At 36.2% G+C, this 24,279-nt stretch overlaps 1 protein-coding gene across 4 annotated transcripts in view; it reads left to right on the top strand.

The window, feature by feature from the left end:
* kcnq5b (potassium voltage-gated channel, KQT-like subfamily, member 5b) overlaps positions 1-24,279 on the top strand; it is a 198,335-nt gene that overhangs the window by 152,468 nt on the left and 21,588 nt on the right. For 2 of the 4 annotated variants that reach the window (XR_012406825.1, XM_691989.11), the window contains exons 3-9: positions 912-1,038; positions 9,573-9,748; positions 9,960-10,085; positions 13,889-13,999; positions 14,493-14,588; positions 18,808-18,902; positions 19,724-19,750. Coding sequence is in view for 2 of the 4 variants with exons in the window: in XM_691989.11 (XP_697081.5) it covers positions 912-1,038; positions 9,573-9,748; positions 9,960-10,085; positions 13,889-13,999; positions 14,493-14,588; positions 18,808-18,902; positions 19,724-19,750 (758 nt within the window). In the remaining 2 variants the exon portion in view is untranslated. Of the gene's footprint in view, positions 1-911; positions 1,039-9,572; positions 9,749-9,959; positions 10,086-13,888; positions 14,000-14,492; positions 14,589-15,091; positions 15,348-15,583; positions 16,483-16,965; positions 18,903-19,723; positions 19,751-24,279 lie in introns of those variants that run through there. The other 2 variants (XM_073952120.1, XM_073952128.1) reach the window with 2 other exon arrangements.

The raw sequence follows: 24,279 nt of genomic DNA, 5'->3' as shown, positions 1-24,279 counted from the left end.
CACAAACTGCACCGTTTGTGTTTATGGAAGTGAAGTAGCTCCACACTTAACTTTGCTTGTGGTCACCCATATCCAATGATAGCTTGACTGAACAACATGTGCCAGCGGACTGATGAGTGGCTAGCTTGCGTGCTCTGCAGTTGTACAGTGCCATTTTACGCACATGACTTGGCAGGCGGAAGACCATGTAGTTTAGACTAAGTTGGCATTAATCATATAAACTAGGGTAATTGTTGTTGCTTTCAGCTGTATTTCTATTTCCAATAAACTACATATTTGCTCAACATTACTGAAATATCTATATTTTGATAAGATAATCGAGTCTTGGCAAGCAGTTTTGGAAAATTTGATGTTTCTCCAATCAAACAAAATGCCTGGGCATACTGCCCGAGAGGCGTTACAAAGATGGCCACTGAGTGAAATAAATTGAACTTTGACTGAAACGAGTACAGAAGGTTTTCTTATATCGGTTTACACTTAGGGACTAAATACACTGTATCTCCTACCAGAGGGAAGCAGTTCATAATGTGGAAACAAAACATTATGATTTGGATCATTCAGAATAGTGATTATGGACACAATACTCATAAAACTTGAGGATTAAAATATTCATTGTGCCCAACAATTTTCCGTCCTGTCTTTAAGTGATGCATCAGCTTAGATTTACACTGTACAGATAGACCATACCTGCCAATGCTTTCAATAATAGCTTTATAAAACAACATCATAAGCTTCTTGTTAACTTCAAAAAGATGTAAAAATCTCTGGTGTAAACAATAACAAACCCACTTTATGTGTGTTTTGCATATAAAAGAACTGTCAATGTAAATGCCCAAGTACTTATAGGTCTCCGACTGAGTAATAGGATATCTATGTGCACCCACAAAACCATATTTGTTTTGTTTTTGTAGGAGTTTGTGATGATCGTTGTGTTTGGGTTGGAGTACATCATTCGCATCTGGTCTGCTGGTTGTTGTTGCCGGTACAGAGGATGGCAGGGACGTCTTCGCTTTGCAAGGAAGCCATTCTGTGTCATAGGTGAGCACTTACTTTACAACTGTCTGACATTGAAATGGAAACATTTTAATGTAAAGGCTTTTACTGTTTTGGGACTTGAGATTAAATGAGATTATGACGTCATGTTTGTATTAGGAAATGGTGTTCATTGTTTTTTGGCCACTCAAACATTCAAAGTGTTTGTAGTATAGATGGTATTTAAAAAAAATTAATCACCAAAGCAAATGTTTACGTAAAGGTTGTGGATTATTATTATTATTATTATTATTATTATTATTATTATTATTATTATTATTATTATCATTATTATATATTATTTTTAATATATTATTGTTGTTATTAATATATATGTTTTGTTACACACATGGTATCAAAATAAAAAAGAAAAAGCACCAGTTGGTTATGCACTTTTTCAATCTTCAATCAAAAAGTCTCAAAAAAAGTCAGTACATATGTTTTCTATATTGATATCAAGGAATAACAAGGAAAATGTCAAGGAACAGTGAAATAAAAGAGTAATGGCTGCTGAAAAAAAAGGCCGTGTATATTTTCAACTGTAAAGGGGATTTTCCATGACAACGCTGGCTTTGATCCCTTTCAATAAAAAAATCTTTGCAGATGACTCATACAATAGTCTCTACCACCGTCTGATTGCTGAACATTGTAACATGAAATGTTAATCATCACAAGAAGCACAGGCTGCTTTGCAATACAAAGTACTGTTGTTATACTATTTTTATTTATATAAAATATTGTTGATTCGACCATACAATTTAATGAACAACAATACGCAAATATATTTGTTTAGAAAAAATAGTATTTTTTTTAGACTAAAGACTAACCATTAGATTTACCAAAACAAATATTGTTTTCATGTTAGCCACTATGGAGATATGCATCTGAGCCACAGCTAGATTCCAGAATAAGTGTTCAAGTTAAGGTTATTTATATCTACAAACAGGGCTTGACATTGACACCCACCAACTCGCCAAATGTGGGTAGATTTCAGCTGTGAAATCTACCCACATTTCAGCTGTGTAAGACAGCTACTCCCACTAGTCACTTGGTTGGTTGAAAATAATTTTCAAATTGTAGTTTTCTTAAAACAATGAGAATGGTGCAATATGCATGCAAATGCGATCTTAGAATTGAGAAACAGAACGACTGACAAAAATGTGTTCGTGCAAGCAAAAGAAAGCAAGTGAATATCAAATGAGAGATCACTCGCGTTAACAGCTGATATGATGCGCACAAAAAAAGCATGTGGGCTCCCATTTCCTTGCGTGAAGCAGCTGTGCCTGGAAATGCAAGTTTTCTTTGAAATAGAAAGGACAAAAAGTGATGCTTGTGCACCCACAGTCCTTCTCTCAAGAGCTCCAGATGTTTTTCTTAAAAAAGTCTTTTGGTAAGCAGCAGCAGCGGCACTTACTTTTGTCGATATGGTTAATTAACATTTTCAATAACATTGCTTTATCAGGAGATTAACTCCAGATTTATCTGTAGTGGTGATCTGAGATCTTTAGCCAGGACAGACTACTGTGCATAGTTTTAGATAGACAACAATAACTATTTTTTTTGAGTTTGTGAGTTTTGTTGAATAAAAAGATCAAGTATACAGCTAGGGCGAGGCAGTGGCGCAGTAGGTAGTGCTGTTGCCTCACAGCAAGAAGGTCGCTGGTTCGAACCTCGGCTCAGTTGGCGTTTCTGTGTGGAGTTTGCATGTTCTTCCTGCCTTTGCGTGGGTTTCCTCCGGGTGCTCCAATTTCCCCCACAGTCCAAAGACATGCGGTACAGGTGAATTGGGTAGGCTAAATTGTCTGAAGTGTATGAGTGTGTGTGTGGACGTTTCCCAGAAATAGGTTGCGGCTGGAAGGGTATCTGCTGTGTAAAAACTTGCTGGATAAGTTGGCGGTTAATTCTGCGGTGGCGACCCCGGATTAATATAGGGCAGGCACGTGCACACATAGGGCTCAACCTGTGCAGTGCACTTGCCCTTTTTATTCTTGGATAGAAAGTGCCCTTCCAAAATAATTAAAAGTGCCCCTGCGACACATACCGCCCTTCAGTAATCGCGCGACAAATCTAATCTAATAGACATCTAGGAATAACCTAAAATTAAAATACACTATAATGAATGATTACACATGTGAGTCTGTCTAATCTGTGTATTTGATAGTCTAGTTTTGGGCTATTCTTAGATGTCTATTAGATATTGACCCACAGCCCCAATTTAGCTTTGTCTTAGTCAAGACATCTATGATTAGACATTTATTAAACACAATATTACTTGGTGTGAACGGGTATTTAAAATTGTAATAATAAACCACAGTATTACATTTTTGTATGATTAATGTATCCTAGGTCTACAGTATATTCCAGTCTCAGTTCATAAAATCAAGCAAGTCATATGTTTTGGCAGCTATTAGTAACACTAATAAAACTGGCCTCCATCACAAATGCATTTCTCCAGTCTAGCAAGTTTTATCCTTCCAAGAAAACACAAACTGCGTTCATTCCTCAGTAACCAAGGTAACAGCCACATAACTGTAGATCAGCATTAAGGTACTGTCTCATGCCTGTTAAATAATGTTACTGTACTTACCCTTTGACCTCAAACCTTTTACTCAGCATCCTCCAGTAGTGGCTGCCAAAAACCTCCAAATCCACTTCAGCAAACAGCTCTCATTCAGTGACCTCTAAACCTGTCTAATGTTCTCCAGACTGTTGTTACACTGTGCAAGCTCATTAATTCTGGCTTTGCTATTAATAATGTCTTCCTTTGTTTAAGTGTGTGTAGGTGCTTGCAGTGTCTGTTCTTAAGTGCTAACACTTAGCCCTCATCCTATCGATCTAAATGGGGACCAGTGAGAGTAATGAACGTCATTAATAATGGGAATAATGTGCGCTAACCAAATGTCCTTTGAGGTTTTTAATGTTGTGTTTCATTTTGCTCCCTGTTCCCTTTTGTAAGTATATTGTGAACACAAACCCAGGCACTAGCAAAGGTCTGGTTTATCAAGGACACTGAGTCAATTATTGTTACACTGTACAAGGTTGCAATATGGAGCATAAAAAAGCATATGCATATAGCATGATGGTTTTAGGGCTGGACAATATTTTGCTTCAGCATCAAGACTGTGATGTGCACACATGTTGTGTGATGTCAAGTTTGGGTAACCAGGCACCAAACTCTGTAGATTAATTGATAATTTAATTATAATATTGTGAAAGTGGGGCATCATTGTGGCGTAGTGGGTAGCACGATTGCCTCACAGCAAGAAGGTCACTGATTCAAGCCCCGGCTCGGTCAGTTGGCATTTCTGTGTGGAGTTTGCATTTTTTCTCCGTGTTTTCGATGGTTTCCTCCAGGTTCTCCGTTTTTTTCCACAGTCCAAAGACATGCGTTATAGGTCGATGGAATAAACTAAAATGGCCGTAACTTATTTGTGTCAATGTGTATGGGTTTTTTCCAGTACTGGATTGCAGCTGGAAGAGCATCTCCTGTGTAAAACATATGCTGAGTAAGTTGGCAGTTCCTTCCGCTGTGGCGACCCCTGATGAATAAAGGGACTAAGCTGAAGGAAAATGAATGAATAAATAAAGTGAACATTTTTTCCAGTACTGGGCTGCAGCTGGAAGAGCATCCACTGTTTAAAACATATGCCGGAGTAGTTGGTGGTTCACTCTGCTGTGGTGACCCCTGATAAATAAAGGACTAAGCTGAAAAAAGATAAATGAATGATTGAAAGTAAAATATTATCGTGCATTGCATGTGTTTTTAAGACTTGTTACTAGGTTAAGGCCTAAACATTCCTAGAGAGCTTGAAACGTTCACACACTAAAAATATAACTTTTTTAGGCTTATCAAAGATTAAAAGTAGTGTTTAAACTTTGATTTGTGTAATTTTATAAGTATTGAATTGCTGCACTTGAATACTGTTTCTGTCCCCCCATAAACATAAATAAACCTCATAAGTGCTAAAATGAGCACTTTATACAGTGCAGTTCTGTATAATGCAAGAGACAGTCTTCCTTGACAGCTGGGAATAATTAATTTAAATATATTATAGTGAATACTTACTATATTTAATATGATGAATGAATGGTGAGAGGTGAGAAAACTTAGGCTCATTCTGATTATGTACCCCTATGTACGTTTCTGGATAAAGCAAAATACGTCCCAGGAGATACATTTTATTATTATTTTTTTTGCAGTTTTTGTTTTTTACGAATCCACCAAAGGTTGCTGTGTATGCTTTTTGAGTTCTCAAATTTCTCTCGCGAGTGCCATACGCACCTGCTCTTCTCACGTAAATCCACCAGAGGCCACTATTGAACAACTCACAGACTGACTGACCAATGAGCTACCGGACAAACTGGTAACAGTGGAAAAGTGGTATGTAAGTGGTCAGCTGCTTAGTGAGAAGAGGAAAGGCATCATAGCATTTGTTTTAAAGATGAAATGCAGCCATACGTAACTCTGGCTACATAATTTACAATCTCCAGAAATGTATATAGGACTATGTTTTCAGAATGAGCCTACAGTATGTTGCAAAAACATGCCTCTGTCAGCTACAGTATAGGAGCTGTGTGAGTCCTATTGTCTCCACTTTGATAGGGTGAGTGGCTCATATGTAACATCAATAGCCCCTTTCACACATACAGTACAGACCTTTCCAGAAAATTACCAGCAATTTTCTGGAAAGGGATCATGTGTGAACAATCATTTTTTTGAAAATACTACTGAATTCGTTCCGGCATTTTTCTGGAAAGAGGAGTTGTGACATTACTAGTAATTTGCGTTTATATTTAAAATGCGATGACATGTTCAACTCTACTCCAGCCAATCAGAACATTCAGTTGCATTTACTGTACATCTGTGCTGTTCATGACAATAAAAGCCTTTAAATATTTTTCCAGACATATTGAGCTGCTAGATGTTAGTCAGATAACGTTTATATGTTCCTTCTTAATGCCAACTGTGGAAACAATTATCGATAAAATACTTATGATACATTGCTTTTTGTTTACTTTCAAGTTGCTTGACGCGAGTGCACGTGAAGTGAAGGAGTGCTCTGGTGAGCGCCAGCACACACACATGTTTTTATTGAATTTACAATACTTATCTATCCACAGAATTTGTAATGTAGTCAAATGTGCAACCATTTAGCTGCAGTTTGCGCTTCTGCCTTTGGACGCCTCAGGGACAAAGCTACTGCATGAATGCTAAAGCTTTAAATAAAGAATGTCCTTGTCTTTGTGAACAGCGCTTTTTTGAGTTTACCAGTAAGGTCATTCCGGAACTTTTCTGAATATTTACCGGTATCTCTGTGTGAAAGGGGCTATTATCTCACAGACAGAAAATCCCAGTGCCTCGCTGTTCTGTTAATGTTGAAAACAAAAAAAAGGCTTACATTGGGGAAAACAAACTTTAGTGGATCAAGAGCCTAAAGCACTTTTAGTTTCACTTAAATTATGATTACGAGGATATTATCAATTAATGAACTCACTTCCGCATGGTTACTTGCACAATACCATGGCTGTATTCAGACTTTAAAGCTGCTGTGAAATGTGCAAGAAGCATTATAGAATTCCTTATGTGATGTGTCTCTGTTTGACTGTGCAGCCCTAGAAATCTTTTTTACAGTGCAAAACATGATATACATACATTAGTACACTTCTTGAAGCAAATACAAATTTAATGGTTATTGAACAGACTGGTGGTTTTAAAGCATGTGAACCGAACTGTATATGATTTGCAGCTACATGCTTTAAGAAGTTCTGCATTTATAAGATATTTATTTTGATTTTAGTGTGTGTGTTTTTTATAACAAATGGTTTGAAAAGCTGTTTCCAAAATAAACCTATTCAGTCGTGCATGTGCATGTTTCCTAATTGATTCAAAAAGTCATTAGCCTCCATTCGATGGGATTTGTGTGTTAAACTGATGAATGAACCCTGTCAGGGAATGAATGGTGTTCAGATGATGATGTATGTTATATTGTTGTAACACAGGAAAACCCTTTAGCGGTTTAAAGAAAGACCACAAATGAGTGTCCCCTGTCTGTTCTCAAAATTAGTGCACAACTGAAACAGAAAGCATATGTTTCCGATTTAGTTTGCTGGCAAAAATTCGTCAAATTACTGTCAACTTATTCTGTCATTTTATTTTCATATACTGTATTATACAGTACAACTATGTTTCTCCATCAGGCGGTGCAATATCTAAAGCTGACCTCACTGAAAATCTTGCACTCAAAAGCTATTTTAAATCCAATATAAACTTTTAGGACTCTGTTAGATAGTGCTTGCTGAAAAAGTTGCGTTGGCTTATGGACCCCTAATTCCATAATACTACATCATTTTTAAAGTTTGTTTATAAGATAGTGGAACAGAATCTAGTTCCAGTAGGGCTGATTCTGGAGTGTGGTGGTGGTCTGTGAAGGCGTAATGGATTTTTCATTGAGTTCATGAGTCATCTTTCTGCTGTGCTGGATAACGGTGTCATAATTTATACATCTAGAGAGCACTTCTACACCTAAATAAGCATTTTCCCTCCCAGATCGAGACTCCCTGAAGACTTTAAGAACACATGTAGCGCGTTGATTTGACTGAGAATGACAGCAGAAAGGAGGAGAGAGGAGAAGCACGAAGCCCAGTTTTTCTGGAAAGTTTTGAGTTCATCAACTACAAAGAATATGAGAAATTAGAGGAGGGATCAGAAAGAGAAAGAAAATATTATTGCAGTTGAGCAGTGCCTTGGAGTTGTTTGTGTTCTTTAAGGGTTTGATGTCGCTTCTCCAAGTGGATGTGGTTTCTGTGTGAACTTCCCCTGTCCTACTCTTGTTTTTTTCCCTCTTTTCCCACAGATAATTTGGGCAAGATAACAGTTTGGAAATCAATCTTTTTAATCGATTCATAATAACAGAATGGCTGTGTTTCTCTGGGAAATCTCATTTGAGACATCAGAGATAAAGAAATGACATTCATTTACCCTTACTGTACACCTAGGATACAGGGAGTTACGCTTCCTGACAAAAGTCTTGTCACTGTCTATGTTTTAGTAACAACAAATAATAACTTGACTTCTAGTTAATCACTTGGTATCAGAAGTGGCTTATATGAAGGCAATAGCCTCTAGATTATGCTTATTTTACAAAAACAAAACATGATGTCTTGATTTTAAATTATTTAATCACGACAGTAAGGTCTGACTTTGCTTAGACAAAAGTCTTCTTACTTAACAGAAATAATGTTCAGTATAGAATAAGTCACAGTGCAATGGAAAAAGAATTAATATTGCATATGACTCCCATGAGCTTGGAGGACTGCATCCATACTTTACTGCAACGTCTCAAATAACATAAATAAAGTCATCTGGATTGGCAAAAAAAGTGTTCTTGCAGGACTCCCAGAGTTCGTCAAGATCCTTTGGATTCATCGTCAATGCTTCCTTCTTCATCTTATCCCAGACATGCTCAATAATGTTTACTTCTGGTCACTAGGCTGGCCAATCCTGAAGCACCTTAACCGTCAGGAACTTTGATATGACGTATGAGAAGGAGCACTATCCTGCTGAAGAATTTGCCCACTCCTGTGGTTTGTAATGTAATAGGCAGCACAAATGTCTTGATACTTGTTGATGTTGATAAAACTAGAAGTCAAGTTATTATCTGTTGCTCTTTAAATTGTGACCAACGACAAGACTAGTGTCAGGACCCGTTTAGTGCAGTGACATTTTTCAGGTTGTTCTTGACAAATGGGGTAACGTTTTGGCTTCAAAAGTATTATTTTATTATGTACTGTATATTTAAAAAAGTATATAAAACTTTTCCGGATAATGGAATATGTGTATTTAATGTATGTATGTATATATATATATATATATATATATATATATATATATATATATATATATATATATATATATATATATATATATATATATATATATATATATATATATATATATATATATATATATATATATATATATTTGAACTGAAATCTTATTTATATCATTTTATCACGAATTTCCAGAATCACAGTCCATTACTTTAATACATCAGTGTTCACCGTTTTTCAAAAATATAATAATATGTAAGGGGAAAAAGCAGCTTTGACATAATTACAGCAGAAATGCTGGAGGAAATATAATAGGTGGCCTTCAAGTCACAAAGGTTGAGGTCCATTAATTAATGGATGCTTTGTTCAATGGGATTTACAGCGTAATTATTATAAGAACAGGTCACCTAGGAACTCAGTTGCAACTTTCAGACTGAACAGGAAAAAAATGTAGATATTGTAGAGGTTGAATATATTATCCTGTAACAGTCTCAGTTTTTTTAAAATGTTAGCATTATCTTGATAATCAGAAGGTTGAGATTTATTTTGCAACAACATTCCTTGTGAAAAAAGCAAACATGTGACCTGTCAGCATCAAATTGTCTATGTAGCAAAAATATATAATTTTGAATTTTACATCTGTAATCATGTTAGGACACTTATGACTCATGTAAAATGTATTTTTTTCTGTTTGTTTTTCCAATCATTAGACATAATAGTGCTGATTGCCTCAGTTGCTGTGGTTTCGGCGGGGAGTCAAAGCAACATTTTTGCAACGTCTGCTCTGCGAAGCTTAAGATTTCTACAAATCCTGCGAATGGTACGCATGGACCGCCGCGGAGGAACTTGGAAGCTTCTGGGATCTGTAGTTTATGCACACAGCAAGGTAACTTGATTTTTGAAAAATTGTCGTCTAAAATTATTTAAAAGGTTGTCTGTAAAATGAGTAGACCAATTCTAAAAGCTCAATTTGTTTTTGCAGTGATAGTCTGTGTCAAACAGCCACGTTTGAAAGTACTTTCTGTTCTTTTGTAAATATCTTCCTCGTCTGCCGATCTTCTCTAAACGTCCTCAATATCTGCTTCTCTGTCTGATAGGAACTGGTCACTGCCTGGTACATTGGGTTCCTTGTGCTCATCTTTTCCTCTTTCCTGGTTTATCTGGTGGAAAAGGAATTCAATAAAGACTTTGCCACCTATGCTGATGCATTATGGTGGGGCACGGTGAGTCTTCACATTGCACATTTCTACATAATGGTACATTCTATCAGAGTCCAGGTAATAGTCTGGTCTATACTGAGCTTTACAAAACAACTCATTCATATTTAATGTGGTGCCAGATTCATGTTCTAGCACCTCTGTGCCTCTTGTACAGTTATTATTCTGGGCCATTTTTCCCGCTCTTGCTAATGTCCAACATTACTTGAAAATTGCAAAGCACTCTGGTTTTAGTTTAATATGAACCTTGATATCAAATTTCACTTATAATTTAAGACTCCCTCCCTTTTTTAGCGTTTTGATCATCGCCTTCTACCTTGTTTGGGAAATTGAAACCTTTTCCATATAGATTATTACGTGGCACCATTAGATTCCATTTCCATGAAGAAAGAAAGTAATCACGATGACACAAATTGAGAAAATGACGCCATTTCTGGTCTCGCTCGACAGCCTTTGACTGTTCAGAGAATATAGTTCAGGCAGGATTTTTCAACCCAAAGGAAAAAAGACAAAGAGAATTCTCAGGCATAAATTAAGAGACTACAGATATATATGCAAATAAATATACAGTATATAGAATTGTGTAGTACAGCATTGTTAAATTTACCCAGAATTATTTTATACCAATAAATTTGTAAATTTATACCAAAAAAATGTTTGGCAGTGTAATCATGCATACATTTCTCTCTTTTATATTAAATCAAATTCAGTCAAACTATGTATGCATAACTCGGATTTGCATTGCAGAAACATTAGGCAGATGCCAAACTGCTTCACCCAAAAAAACATAAACTAAAAGGATGACAACTTTATTTAACACCTTTTCTCTTGTATGAAGGATGAAGATGATTTCTGTCAGCTGCAATGTATTTTAAATAGTAATTTACTATTTCTGGTTTATGCCATATTAATGATTTGGAATAGCCTTGTTTGTGGTATTGTGACATAAAAAGTGACTACATATACTGTACATATACTGTACATGGGTAATTATAGAATTTTGAGAACCTTTTTCATCTCCAATAGATAAATTTTCTAAACTTTCCAGCAAATCAATCACTGAAACAGTTTTGAATAATAAACAGATTGAAGTATATCAAGTTATTCCTAAAAATATATTTGTGTCTGTGTTCAGGGACATTTTGCCTTAAAGACTTCCTCTGTACCTATTTTCGACAGTCTCTGCCTCTTAAATCATGCATTTAGCTTCAGTGTCATGAAACAATAAAATTTAAGTCAAATTTAAGTCAAAAAGTGTTTACACTAGGCCTAGGGTAAATAAACATCTTCATGACACAATTATTCATTCATTCATTTATTCATTCATTTATTTATTCATTCATTCATTGATTCATTCATTTTATTTTCGGCTTAGTCCCTTTATTAATCTGGGGTCGCCACAGCGGTAGGAACCGCCAACTCATCCAGCACGTTTTTATGCAGCGGATACCCTTCTGGCCGCAACCCATCTCTAGGAAACATCCACACACACTCATTCACACTTTACGGACAATTTAGCCTACCCAATTCACCTTTACCACATGTCTTTGGACTGTGGGGGAAACCGGAGCACCCGGAGGAAACCCACGCGAACACAAGGAGAACATGCAAACTCCACACAGAAACGCCAACTGACCCAGCCGAGGCTCAAACCAGCGACCTTCTTGCTGTGAGGTGGCAGCACTACCTACTTCACCACTGCATCGCCCCATTCATTCATTCATTCATTCATTTTATTTTTCTGCTTAGTCTCTTTAGTAATCCTGGGTAGCCAAAGCGGAACCGCCAACTTATCCAGCATATGTGTTGTTATGCAGCGGATGCCCTTACAGCTGCAACCCATTACTGGGTAACACCCATACACACTCATTAACATACATACACTAACAACAATTTAGCTTACTCAATTCACCTATAGCGCATGTCTTTGGAGTGTGGGGGAAACCGGAGCACCAGGAAACCCACACAAACATGGGGAGAACATGCAAACTCCACACTGACCCAGCCGAGTCTTTAACCAGCAACCTTCTTGCTGTGAGTCGATTGAGCTACCCACCGTGCCACCGTGACGCTATTTCATGACACATCTATTTTTTATTATTTGTCATTTCAGTTGTAAAAAAATACAATTTGTGTTAAAACTTCTATATGTTTAAAGCACTGATAGAAAAAGCATATGAATTGCTGCAAATAATGTCACCTCCACTGATGAGAAGGCATTAAGGCATGTCAGTATTCTTTTCTCATTCGTTTGTACAAATGCTTAGGATACACTAATAGAGATTAATAATTAATAATTTGTCTGTATGCCCTGTAGTTTCTATCGTGTATCTAGCATCTAGAGCTAAAGCGCAAAATGGTGGAAAATGTCAACTTTGTTATTGTTAGCTGGGTTATAAATATTGAAAATATTTTTACTGTTTAAAAATATTGAAAATAAATTAAGCAGCAATTAGTAACAGAATCAGATGTTCACTTTCACTCAAGCATTGTGCATGGGTTTACACAAAGTCCTTTTAAGGCAAGTCATTACCCTTGGCGGTGATCTTTAAAACGCCTCTCGGGTAGTATGCTTGGGCATTCTGTCTGAATGGGGAAACATCAAATTCTCCAAAATTGTTTGCCAGGCTTACGATTACATTACATATTTGGAACCACCAATACAATTAAACAACAGCTGTCTCATAAGTTTAGTTTTTAAATGAGCAATTCTTTAGGTTGCCCAAGTTAATGCGCATGCACACTAGGAAAAAGATACAGACACCAACCTCATTTATGGGCGTTCTACACATTATCATCCTCTGAATAATGATTATTTGATTGCACTGGTCTTCTGAAGTAATCCACAACTTGGTCTTTATGTTTAATCTGGTTCAGAAATGACAGTGACTCTTTTTTTTTCAACTTTGTGAGTGTTTCAGTAGTTCCTGTTATGTGATGTGCGTTTGACTGTCCCTCACTTTTGTTTCATACAGATTATAAAACCAGTAAACTTTTGTTTTCAAGTGCACCTGGTTCATTTAAAAGTTAAAACTGATTCCAAGCTTTATGTGGTTATGTTTCATATGTCTGTGAAGCAAGTATTAGCTGAGATTGCGGTGTGTTTGTTGACCACAAAGCCAAATTGGTTACAAGTTTCTCCATCAGTCTATAGCAGGGATCACCAAACTTGTTCCTTCAGGTCCGGTGTCCGGATTTTAACTCCAACCCTAATCAGTCACACCTCAACAAGCTAATCAAGGTCTTACTAGATATACTTAAAACTCACAGGCAAGTGTGTTGAGGTAAGTTGGAGCTAAACCCTGCAGGGCACCGGACCTCCAGGAACGAGATTGGTGACCCCTGATCTATAGCGATCAATGTTTGGCTCCTGTACTAGTAGGTGGGGCTTTATTCGCCATATTAACCGTTACATTTTTCCCCTTTTAAAACTATACGAGTGGCATGTCTTGTGTATTCTATAGTCTTTGGTTTACATTAATAATGGATTCAGTTTACTGTAAATGAAACATTTGTTGTTTATCATTTATCATTCCAGTCAATAAAAACCTGATTGTAAATATATCCTTAAATTCCTAAAAATACTCACAATTCATATAAGCTTTACAAATGTAAATACATTTTAGTTTTTGTTCATAAACATTTTTTAATGTAAGTCCTCCTATGAAATTTAGTCATTCCCTCTTATAATAATAATACATTTAACAAAGTTATCAACTTGTCTGTGTATCTATTTATTTTAACTGTAATGTAGTCACAAGTATATTGTGAGGATATGGTTACTTATTATTTATTATTTTTTTAAATAGATCACTCTAACCACTATTGGATATGGGGATAAGACTCCTAAAACCTGGACCGGACGAATGCTGTCTGCTGGGTTTGCTTTGCTCGGCATCTCCTTTTTCACACTGCCTGCGGTAAACCTTACACACACACACACACCAAAAAGCATTCTGACATTGTGCCTAGTGTCTCTACACTAATTACAGTATTAATTCAGTGCTTGTGTTTATTGTCACTCCTCCAGATACAACACTGATAATAAAAATGAAAAAATAAATAAATCAATTACAAATCATTTGCATAATTGAAATTGTTTCCAATGTTTTTCTTGGTTTCCAGGCTGCTCTGCACAATCAAATCTTATTATTAGCATTTTTTTTTTTTTTCATAAAGCCGAAAAATGATCTATTTGTGAGGCACGTTGCTCGCAGTGCCACCAACAGAGAGTGTGTTTAGAGAATACAAATGTAGTGTTCATACAAAACTACAAAACGAATGAGTAAACAGAGAGTACCAATACCAAGTGAAACAAGTATATATATTTTTTAAATTCAGACAGTAAATATACATTCAAAACCAAGTGCAGTGTTGTCCATTTTTCATGATATGGTTCTTTTTCACTTGCAGGGTATTTTGGGTTCAGGTTTTGCCTTGAAGGTTCAAGAGCAGCACAGACAGAAGCACTTCGAGAAGAGAAGGAACCCTGCTGCCTGCCTCATACAGGTCAGACACAAGAGCTATTAATCTGCCTTCATACTGAGTGATATTACACAATCTGGTACAATAAAACTTGGTTTATAGTGTCATAAAGACTCATGTCCCTTTTTAGAGTACTGTTTGGTCCTGTGTCTTTTTATGTAACTGTTATTCATGTCTGAATGCACCACAATGTTTGTCTGTGTTGCCTGATGAATCTTTTATGACTATCTGAGACAGCAGATAGTCCTAGCTAAAAACTTGCTCCAAATATGATTCACTTTACTGCAAAAAGACTTTGTTTGCTTAGACATCCAGTGTTTCACTGGTTTTAAAGGGTCATGAAAATATTCTTTAGGACTAGTTAGTTCTTGTAAGAAAGAAGAGAGACAAATAACAAAGAACAGCAACAACTGGTTTTATGATTATGTATTGTATAGATTGAAGTATTTATCTAAGCTGTTTGATTGGTTATCAAGAAGCTTTGTAAATTAGTGATAAACTACAAAAACTGAGGAGGTGTGAATGATAATTTATGCCACACAGGAACCCTTAAAGCGAAACAGCACACTCATTTTTGATCCATGAACACATTTCTTACTGTAAACAATCCCAGTGTGAAGCTGTCATAGGGTGCCATTAAGATTTGATGAAACTTTTTTTTTATCACAATAATTAAACAATATTTTGGTGTGGTTTATGTTGAAACGTGGCTGATTCAGGATTTTTATAAAAACATATCTCTGCCACACTAAAAGATTTTTGGGAAAAACATATTATGTCTTGGTGTTAATTTCGTCAGCAGAAATTACTTGAAACAAACTTGGCCTGCTGCAGCAGTATTGTTACTGAGTGTGCGCGCTCTGATTCAATCACCCATAAGCAGCACAGTGCTTATGCTGATTATAAATAAAATAATGTTGGCTGTTTTTGATCTTTTTGACTAGATATAGTTTCACTGTTCATTCATTAGATGAGAGCACACACAGTCTTAGTTTTTAGTCACATTACTGGCCCAGCAGACCTGTTAAGTTTGTTTGTTTCAAGGCATAGGCAACAAATATTGTATCGCTTATTTTCATTGATGAATTTAACACTGCTGTGTCTAAAATGTACAAAATCACTGATATCTTTCTTGTGTTTTTCACTTGACTATGTTTACATGGACATCAATAATCAAATTATTTGCCTTAATCTAAATAAGACAATATGATTAAGAAATTTACTAAAGTTGCTTTTTGAATGTTCCTTTCATGATCCCATTTTACATGTTAAGCACATATATCAATTAATGTCTTTGCATCACTGAACTATCCACATTTCCTCCAGAGTTTCATGTAATTTCAGTTGTTTCATTTTTAATTTGTCGACAAACTGCAGTTTGGCACTTTCACTTTCATTCAGGAAAGTTTCATGCATGCCACCTGTAACAAATGAGATATTGGATCCAGGGAAGAGTATCGTTTTGATAGAATTTGAGACCGCATGCCATATGGGGATTTTTTTTTTCACAATTCAGGGGTCTGTGGTCCTTTACTGACTCGGGAGGTTCAGAGGATAGTGTCAAACAGCCGTGTGTGTATAGACTATCCTGTCACAAAATGAGGTAAAAGTCCTACATGATGGTAATAGCTTGATTGCGGTGTTTACATGTCTGTACTGCACTTCAGTAATGCAACTAAAATTGGCATACTCTTTACATGGTAGACTTTTAATCAGATTATTGTCTTCAATCGTATTACAGTCGGATTATTGGTGTCCATGTAAACGTACTCAATGTCATATCATATAAATATAAGAAAGCAAAATTCATATGGCGGATTTTTTAGTTTATACTCTATGTTGTTACTCTATAATTAGTAATATTCTTCTAATGGCATTCTAGGCTTCATCATGCATTGAACGCATTTGGTCTTCTAAGGCAGTGGTTCTCAAAGTGGGGGTCGGGACCCCTTGAGGGGTCGCGGAACAATGAAGGGGGGTCGCCTGGTGATTTCCAAAAATCTACTTATTATTATTAGACCATAAGAATTACCATATTTTATCCATAACCAACTGAAGAGAAAAAAACAGTCGTTTATAGTTACTATAGTAGCTTATTTACTTGTTCTATTGGATTGCGACCCATGGGGTAAATACATTATATTAAAAACACAGCAATAGCGTCAGATGCAACAGATTGATTTTATAACACCAGGTTAAACTTTTTGGCCCATTTACAGCACTGAAATACATTAAAAAAATTAAACGAAGAATAGACTTTGGTCTATTAGTGTGTGTGTGCGCCATTGCATGCAAGTTTTCTGTATTTATAATCACCTCAGGGGATATTGGGGGTCGCGAGTCACTGGTATTGTTATTTTAGGGGTCGCATGCTGAAAAGTTTGGAAACCCCTGTTCTAAGGGTGCTTTCACATCTAGACTTTTGTTTCGTTTTTGTTTTCTTTTCGTTTGCCCAGTTAGAGTGGTTCGTTTGGCATATGTGAATCCACTAATCACTCACGGATCCGCGCCAAAACAATTGATCCGCTCCGAAGTTCGTTTTAATTGAGCCGAGACCACCTCATTCAGGCGATCTCGGCTCGATTGAAACAAACTCTGGAGCGGATCAATTGTAGTGAGAAAGCGATACGATCCGGGCCCGATTATATCACTGTGATTTATGGATATGTAATAGGCATACAGCTATATGAAGAGAGTTATGAGTAGGGCGGAAGGTCATTCAACAGACATCCCGAGTCTCCCGCAAATGCACAGAGACTTCCGGATGCAGGCAAACGAGTGATAATCTCCCGATAATCACGCGTCTCCCTCCCGGTCCTCAAATACGTTGCGCATGCTTCTCAACCCTTCCCACCGCATCCCTCTTCGCTCGTCAGACACGTCGCGCGCACCTTTTCAAACACTACCAAACCACCACCTCCCTTGACAGCTGAGCAGGACTCTGCAAAATAAACCGTGAAACTCTGACAAATGTGAGGAGAGTTTAATCACACATGACTTGTTTTAGCTCTTTTGGCCTGTTTAGAAACTTTGCAGTGTGAAAGCGAACCGCACTAAGAACAAATAGCAACAATGTAACATTTTTAATCTCTGTTTCGGAACAACTGAATCGATTCACAGGTGTGAAAGCACCCTAAGACATGTTTTGAAAAGACTTTGTTTATGAAAATATATATGTTAAATTTTGCACACTCCTTTTGTCATGCACAATTTTGATAAAGCTCATAATTAAGTACTCCAGTTGCAGCACTGAACAGAAAACTATGTTTACTGACAGGGCAAGACACTGATAGATAGACAAAGGTAAACAGTAGGGGCAGTATTATGCAGGGAAGCCAGTCAGGCAGGGACAAGACAGCACTGGAATCTAAGGGCAGTGCTGGATAGAACCAGAAGTATTAACACCAGACAGGCAGGCCTGAAAAATCACTGACCAGGGAAAACAGGATGAAGGGCAGTACTGGAACCAGCTTAAGAGAAACATTCGAAACAAGACAGGACAGCAAACAGGCAGTGGTAACAATGTGACCAAAGAAAAAATAGTGCAAGAAAACTATAACTAGATCTTAAAAATAAAATATTAAGCATTAAGAAATGCATACAAATCCCAAAGTCACAAATAACATTGACTGATTAGGGAAATAGATTAATCAAAAAGAAGAAACAAAGACTTCTGTAAATGTAGAATCTCAAACTAAACTTAATTAAAATAGAAAAAAAAACACAAAAGGAAAACAACTTCAAGACAGAGATTGGGGGTGGGGGATGAACTAAAACGAAACAGAAGAGGAATAGTATTAAACAAAAACAAAACAGAAAAAAAGCAAAGCAAGGATACAAGCAAAGCCAAGGCTTTGCTTGCAACAAAGAGTTATAAAAAAAATTCCTGAATGTGTTGCAAAATATATTGAGGATTCTTCTATGAAATGTTTTTCTGCTCACAATGTTTTATTCTCCTTAATCCTGAATAAGGCTGCGTGGCGATATTACTCCACAGATGGTAGTCGTCCTTACCTTCAGGCCACTTGGCATCATTATGAATCTACAATTCCTATCCGGAGGCATGTATTGGTGCCTGCTCTGACCGAAAAACCTGTGTAGTTTTTTTTTACTAATCTGCTTTTTTTCCTTTTTGTTTTTCTTTTTTTCTTCTCTTTATCTTCTTTGGGCTTGTTCTTCTTCTGTCTTTTCCTCTTCTACTTTTATCCCTCGTTCTTTTGGTTTTATATATTTTTGCATGTAGTGTGTGTGGCGTAGCTATGCGGCTGATGAGAACTCGGTTTCCGTTGCTACCTGGAAACCTCATTTGAAGGCGTTGCATACCTGCAGTCCTACAAAGTAGGTACAAACCCCTGGCAGTGGCTTTTTAAAACTTATCCTTTCTGAATCCTTCGTTCCTCCATTTTGTCCACAAAGAGAAATTTCCCTCTGTTTGTTTGTGTTACTTTATTGTGTCTCCTACAAATATGTCCCATTCTTCTTTTCATGTTTCATATTTTCTTCACTTCAGCATTCAACAAACTATATTTGTCAGTTATGTATTATAGACTTATAGACATCCACATGAATCATAATGTTACAGACAAAAGCAGGTCTAATGTAGGTCTAGCTGTTTGTGAAATCATCTGATTACAGTCTTTCTCCCAAAGTGAAAGGGGAAAAAAGCAAATGGACAGTAATGCTTCACTCAATTTTACATTTCTACCTTCACTCTGTTTCATAATGCCTCTATCATGGACAAAGTGAATATGCTGTAGAGTTCTAGCTTGGTAAATATTATTAGCAGAAAATGTCAAATTGTCAAGATGATTAAGAAAAAGCCTTACCACTTACCAAAGTTTACCATTCACATGTATCCTTTTAAGCCATAATGACTGTTAAAATAGACCTTTTTAGAATAAACAAGATATTTAGCAGGACTCCGAATGTATATGATACATTAATTTGCCTGAGCTTCTGAATTTCTTGCAATGCAATGCATGTTTTGGTATGAATGTGAATGCTAATGTTTTGAACTGGCTGTTGCTTTTGGTGCATTAGTATGCATGATATATGTCATGGTAAATTGTATTAAATGAATTTGAAGACTACTTTAGATACATGCCAAACATCTCACTTGTATGTGTTTTTCTTTCTATATCACCTTCTGACACCAAAAGGAAGGATCAGGGAGAGTCAGCAACAAGGTTTGTATTATTCCATGCCATATAATGTAAATAATTTACATTTGAGCGATGCTTTAGCTTTTGTTAGTCTAAGCAAATAAATCTAATTTTGGAAGTCTGTTAGAGATTTGTGGATTCATGCATTGTATTGTGACTATCTAATTATGATTTCAGTTTCTCTTTATCACCTTAACTGTCGCCCCAACTTTTTGAACACAGACATAAAAATAACATGTTCAACTTGAATGAAGCTCAATCTTCAATGCTATAAATTTGAGCTAAACTATGCCTTTATTGTTATTAAAAGAAAAGTGTATACGTTAATATAACACATAAAATTTGTATTTTGCGAAACGTGTTCTATCCTAAAATCAAAGCTAAATATGTGAACAAAATATATTCCAATTTTAAAGTTGATATCTCAATAAATTACAATTTCAGTAAGATTTAGTTTGACCGCAGTATCAAACATAATCACCAGAAGTCAACCCCTATGTTTTGAAGAATATTAACTGTATTTTGTTTCATGCTTCTGACAATATTTGTGAAGTAAACATACAATTCTAAAGTAGTATGGACAGTGTGGTGATATTTGATTTGAATTTAGCCTCTATAAAACATCTAAAAACATCTCAACAAAATTTTACATGTGGATTGCTGTAGCAAAGTAATGCTTTACATCTCTGATGATATACTTGTTGCAAATTAATAAATGACTGTTGCTCAGTAATAGCTATTAAAAATCCCTCACCATATATTGAAAATCAAAATTTTAAGCTTCCAAGTTATGTACAGTTAGTCATCATTACGTTAGGTTTAGACTATAATGTTACGGTTTAAAAATGTCACTGTAAAAGGTCCCACATGTTAAAAGTCTGCATAAATTTCTGAATAAAGAGCGGGATCGGTCGGTAACTGGTGTAATTTGAACGGGAGCGTGCAGTCTAGCAATATCCTCTGTGTGTGTGTGTGTGTGTGTGTGTGTGTGTGTGTGTGTGTGTGTGTGTGTGTGTGTGTGTGTGTGTGTGTGTGTGTGTGTGTGTGTGTGTGTGTGTGTGTGTGTGTGTGTGTGTGTGTGTGTGTTTATACAGACAGCTTGTTATATGTTGTAGCTAGGTGGTTTTTGGTTTTGTTTAGTGGGGGTTGTTTTTTGTTTGGTAGCGGAAACGGTCACGGCGGGTAGAAAATGGGGCGAGATGGGCAGCGGGACAACAAATGCTGAATATAGGCGGGAGAGGTCAGGTTCGGACTAAAACCTAGCGGGAGCGGAATTAAAAATTTAGTCCCGCGCAGATCTCTACCACAGGTTGTAGGGTGACATTAAATGTGTTCCAATTTATTACTCTTCCAGCTTAACGTAACATAACGTAACAGAAATTGTGGTAAAATATGCATTTAGAAGACTATTACAAAAATATATAGTTGGTAATGATTAGTCAGTGGTGGTGGGATGATGACAGTTAAATTTACTTACTTTGTTGTACAATGGAGTTTCAGATCTTGACTTCATATACTGTAAGTGTCTTTCAATTATGGATTTGTTTATTAATATTTAAATTAAATATTACAGCAAGGAATTTGCTGTCTTTTTCATACAATTGTGACTCATTTTATCATTTGATTTTCATATTCAACCAACAACTTCACAAATCAGAGTTTCTCTAATTGATTTATTTATTATATTTTCTTTTCTGAGGACAAAATAGGGTTCCACGTTTGACCAGTTGCTTCCTCTGATGTCTGTTTACTGTCATCTGCTAAGTGCACTCGCGTGTTTCATTACACATATACACATTGGGCAGATGGAATACGAAATTACAAATAATGGAGATGTATTCATGTTTTCGTGTTTTGTCACTTGCCAGACAAATGTGATTATTGGGGCAGTGGCTTCAATTAGAGAGAGGAAATAATGGAGATGAGAAAGTCAAATCGGACTGTTTGAATGACTGCATTACACACGAGCTACTAATGCAGAGTGTCATCAGCCCAAATACCAGAGAGAACTAGTCGTGTCATTTGCATAATTATTGAATCAATTAAGCATTTATATTAAACCATAATGACGTGGCCCAATGAACAATGACAAACTAAATCATTTTCACATTATTGTGAATTTCTAAAAGTGAATCACATGTTTCAAAAAGGTGTTCAGATATGATGCTATGGTTGGTTCTAACCAGTTGTTTTGTGTGAAACCACCATCCATCCGCTCATTTATGTTGCACTACTCATCAGTGACCAAGAGGCAATGATACCATAATTAGCATAGTTGCTAATGTGACATTATTGAGCAGAAGTGGATGACTCACTGCAGTGCTGCATTTTTGAGTGGCCGCTGCTCTTTTCTCTGACTCATGTTCAGCTGTTTGTCCTATTGTTCTTTCTGAAATAGAGAGGACTGAATAACTGGATACATATAATGATTTTTCACAAGTGTTCTGCTAAAAATTATACACAGTTTTTTTTTTTTTTTTTGTGGAATGTAGAGAAGAGCTTAACAATGGAAGTCATATGAAATATTATCTCAGTGTGGCCTTTCAGTCAAAGTAAGCGCAATAAGAGAGGGTGAAAAATCTTCTCATCTGCAGTAGTTTGTCACATGGGTTTCAGGCAGACTGTATAAAAACCTGTGACGTAACCTGTAGGTTTCCAAAAAACACAAATTAAGCTACAACTGGACAGGGTAAGCTGTCACCATCTTGTCAGCGCATCATCACATCCTCTGCGCATTACTCCCGGTTATCGAAAATGGGCGGGGACCCCCATATTTGCCATAAAGTGAAATTACTGAACCTACACAGAGAAGCCTGAGAAAAAGAAATCTCATTTTATAAGAAAATGTCATTTGGCACTTACAGATTTTTGCATCCGGACTCTTTTATTGCAGCTTTAGTCACTTCCATGTTGGCTTCACAAGGGAGATCGGGAGGCTGCCGCTTGGTTTCAAGTTAATCACACTGTTGACTTACAGAAGGCTGCTTGGTTAGAAAGTGACCTGTGTGGACTGTGCTTTATGCATCTGGCCTCATGTAGGATTTGACATAGACTTGGACTTGTAAGATTGACTTGTCGCTCTTGAATATCTCTGCATTTATTTGTGAGCTTTTCTCAGTCTCTTTGGTGCATTTCTCAAATCATCATTAATATTTGCATTAATATTAACTTACTCAAAAATAACTATTTTATTCTTTAAAAAACAAGAATTTATGTCTATGATCAAATTAGTACCATCAAAATAAAAAGTCACTGAGTCATTGCTCACAAAAAAAGATCAAAAGTCAAAATGCTTTTTTTTTTCTTTTTTTTTTCAATACAACAGTGAACTCAGGTAAACTATGGCAACAGCTTGGATGACAGTTTACTGTATTGAAATGCGAAGGCCTGCACTATTATGCATGTCATAAATCTATTTAAAAGGTACACATTACTTATTGTGGGATGTTGATTAAAAGATATATCATTCACATCTTCACTTTTATAAGCTAGTGGTCTTACAAAAAAACCTACTACGACGTCTCTATATTTCTCCGATCAAAAATGAAATTTTCAAAACTTCTTGTTGAATGTCCACAACATCTAGTCATTCTGCACATCATAAAAGCAGTTTCTTGTTATTATGAATAAGTTGCTTTTGTGCATTCATGTAGCTGACCTTGTATTATTTTTTTCTGTGGTTTCCTACATTATCATTAAGTTGCTCAAAATGTATTCTCTGTTCCATTGTCTAACCACTCAAAACATCTTTTGGTTATTATATCATATAAGCAAATGAATGCAACAGGGTTGATTTAGTGGTCATAAAGCGTCAAGCATCTTTTCAAGAGATTTTTCAATTCATGTATATTTACCATGCACTGTGCAGGTGAATCTTTTCTTTTATTACAGTATTGAAGAGAATGTAGATGTAGGTGAGAATCAGTGGCTCGACTGACATGTGTGGAATTTCTCATGTGTTTCCTGTGTTTGCCTAATAACAGTTTTATGTGTGTTTTTACCTTTGGTTTGCTCTTTTGTACCCACACTAATCCATTGTCAGCCTTTGTACCTCTTCGTCAGAGTTGGGGAAAGTTACTTTACTTGACTTACTCCCAAAAAAAGTAACTAGCTGCATTACTTAGTTACGTTTTATGGTAAGTAATGAGTTATGATACATTTAAGTTACTTTTGCGTTACTTTTTCTGACCTGGCTGAGGCTTGATCACTTTCAAAACTTTAGAACTTTTTTTTTTAAATAGAAACACTGTAAATCTTTCATTTACCTTTAAAAACACATAAAAAGTAATTGTAGGATAATGTTATCTTTGGAAAACTTCCTGACCCCAGAGCTATGCTTGCCGTACATACTGATTAATGAAAGCTTATAGAAATGCATTTGCTACTTTTTTAACTTGTGTCTTATTAAAAAGTCAAATCACTGTCCATTCAGATAATCCTCTTTTCCTTTTTTTTATGTGTTCAAAAAAATATTTCTAGTGCAGAAATGTAACGCTCTGCCATCTTCCTTTCTGCCTGTTCCTGCATTCTCTCATTGCATGTGGGATTCAACG

Source organism: Danio rerio, chromosome 1 (genome assembly GCF_049306965.1).
Source record: "Danio rerio strain Tuebingen ecotype United States chromosome 1, GRCz12tu, whole genome shotgun sequence".
NCBI lineage: Eukaryota > Metazoa > Chordata > Actinopteri > Cypriniformes > Danionidae > Danio > Danio rerio.
The sequence above is the reverse complement of the archived record's forward strand: the minus strand, read 5'-3'. Positions and strand labels throughout refer to the sequence as shown.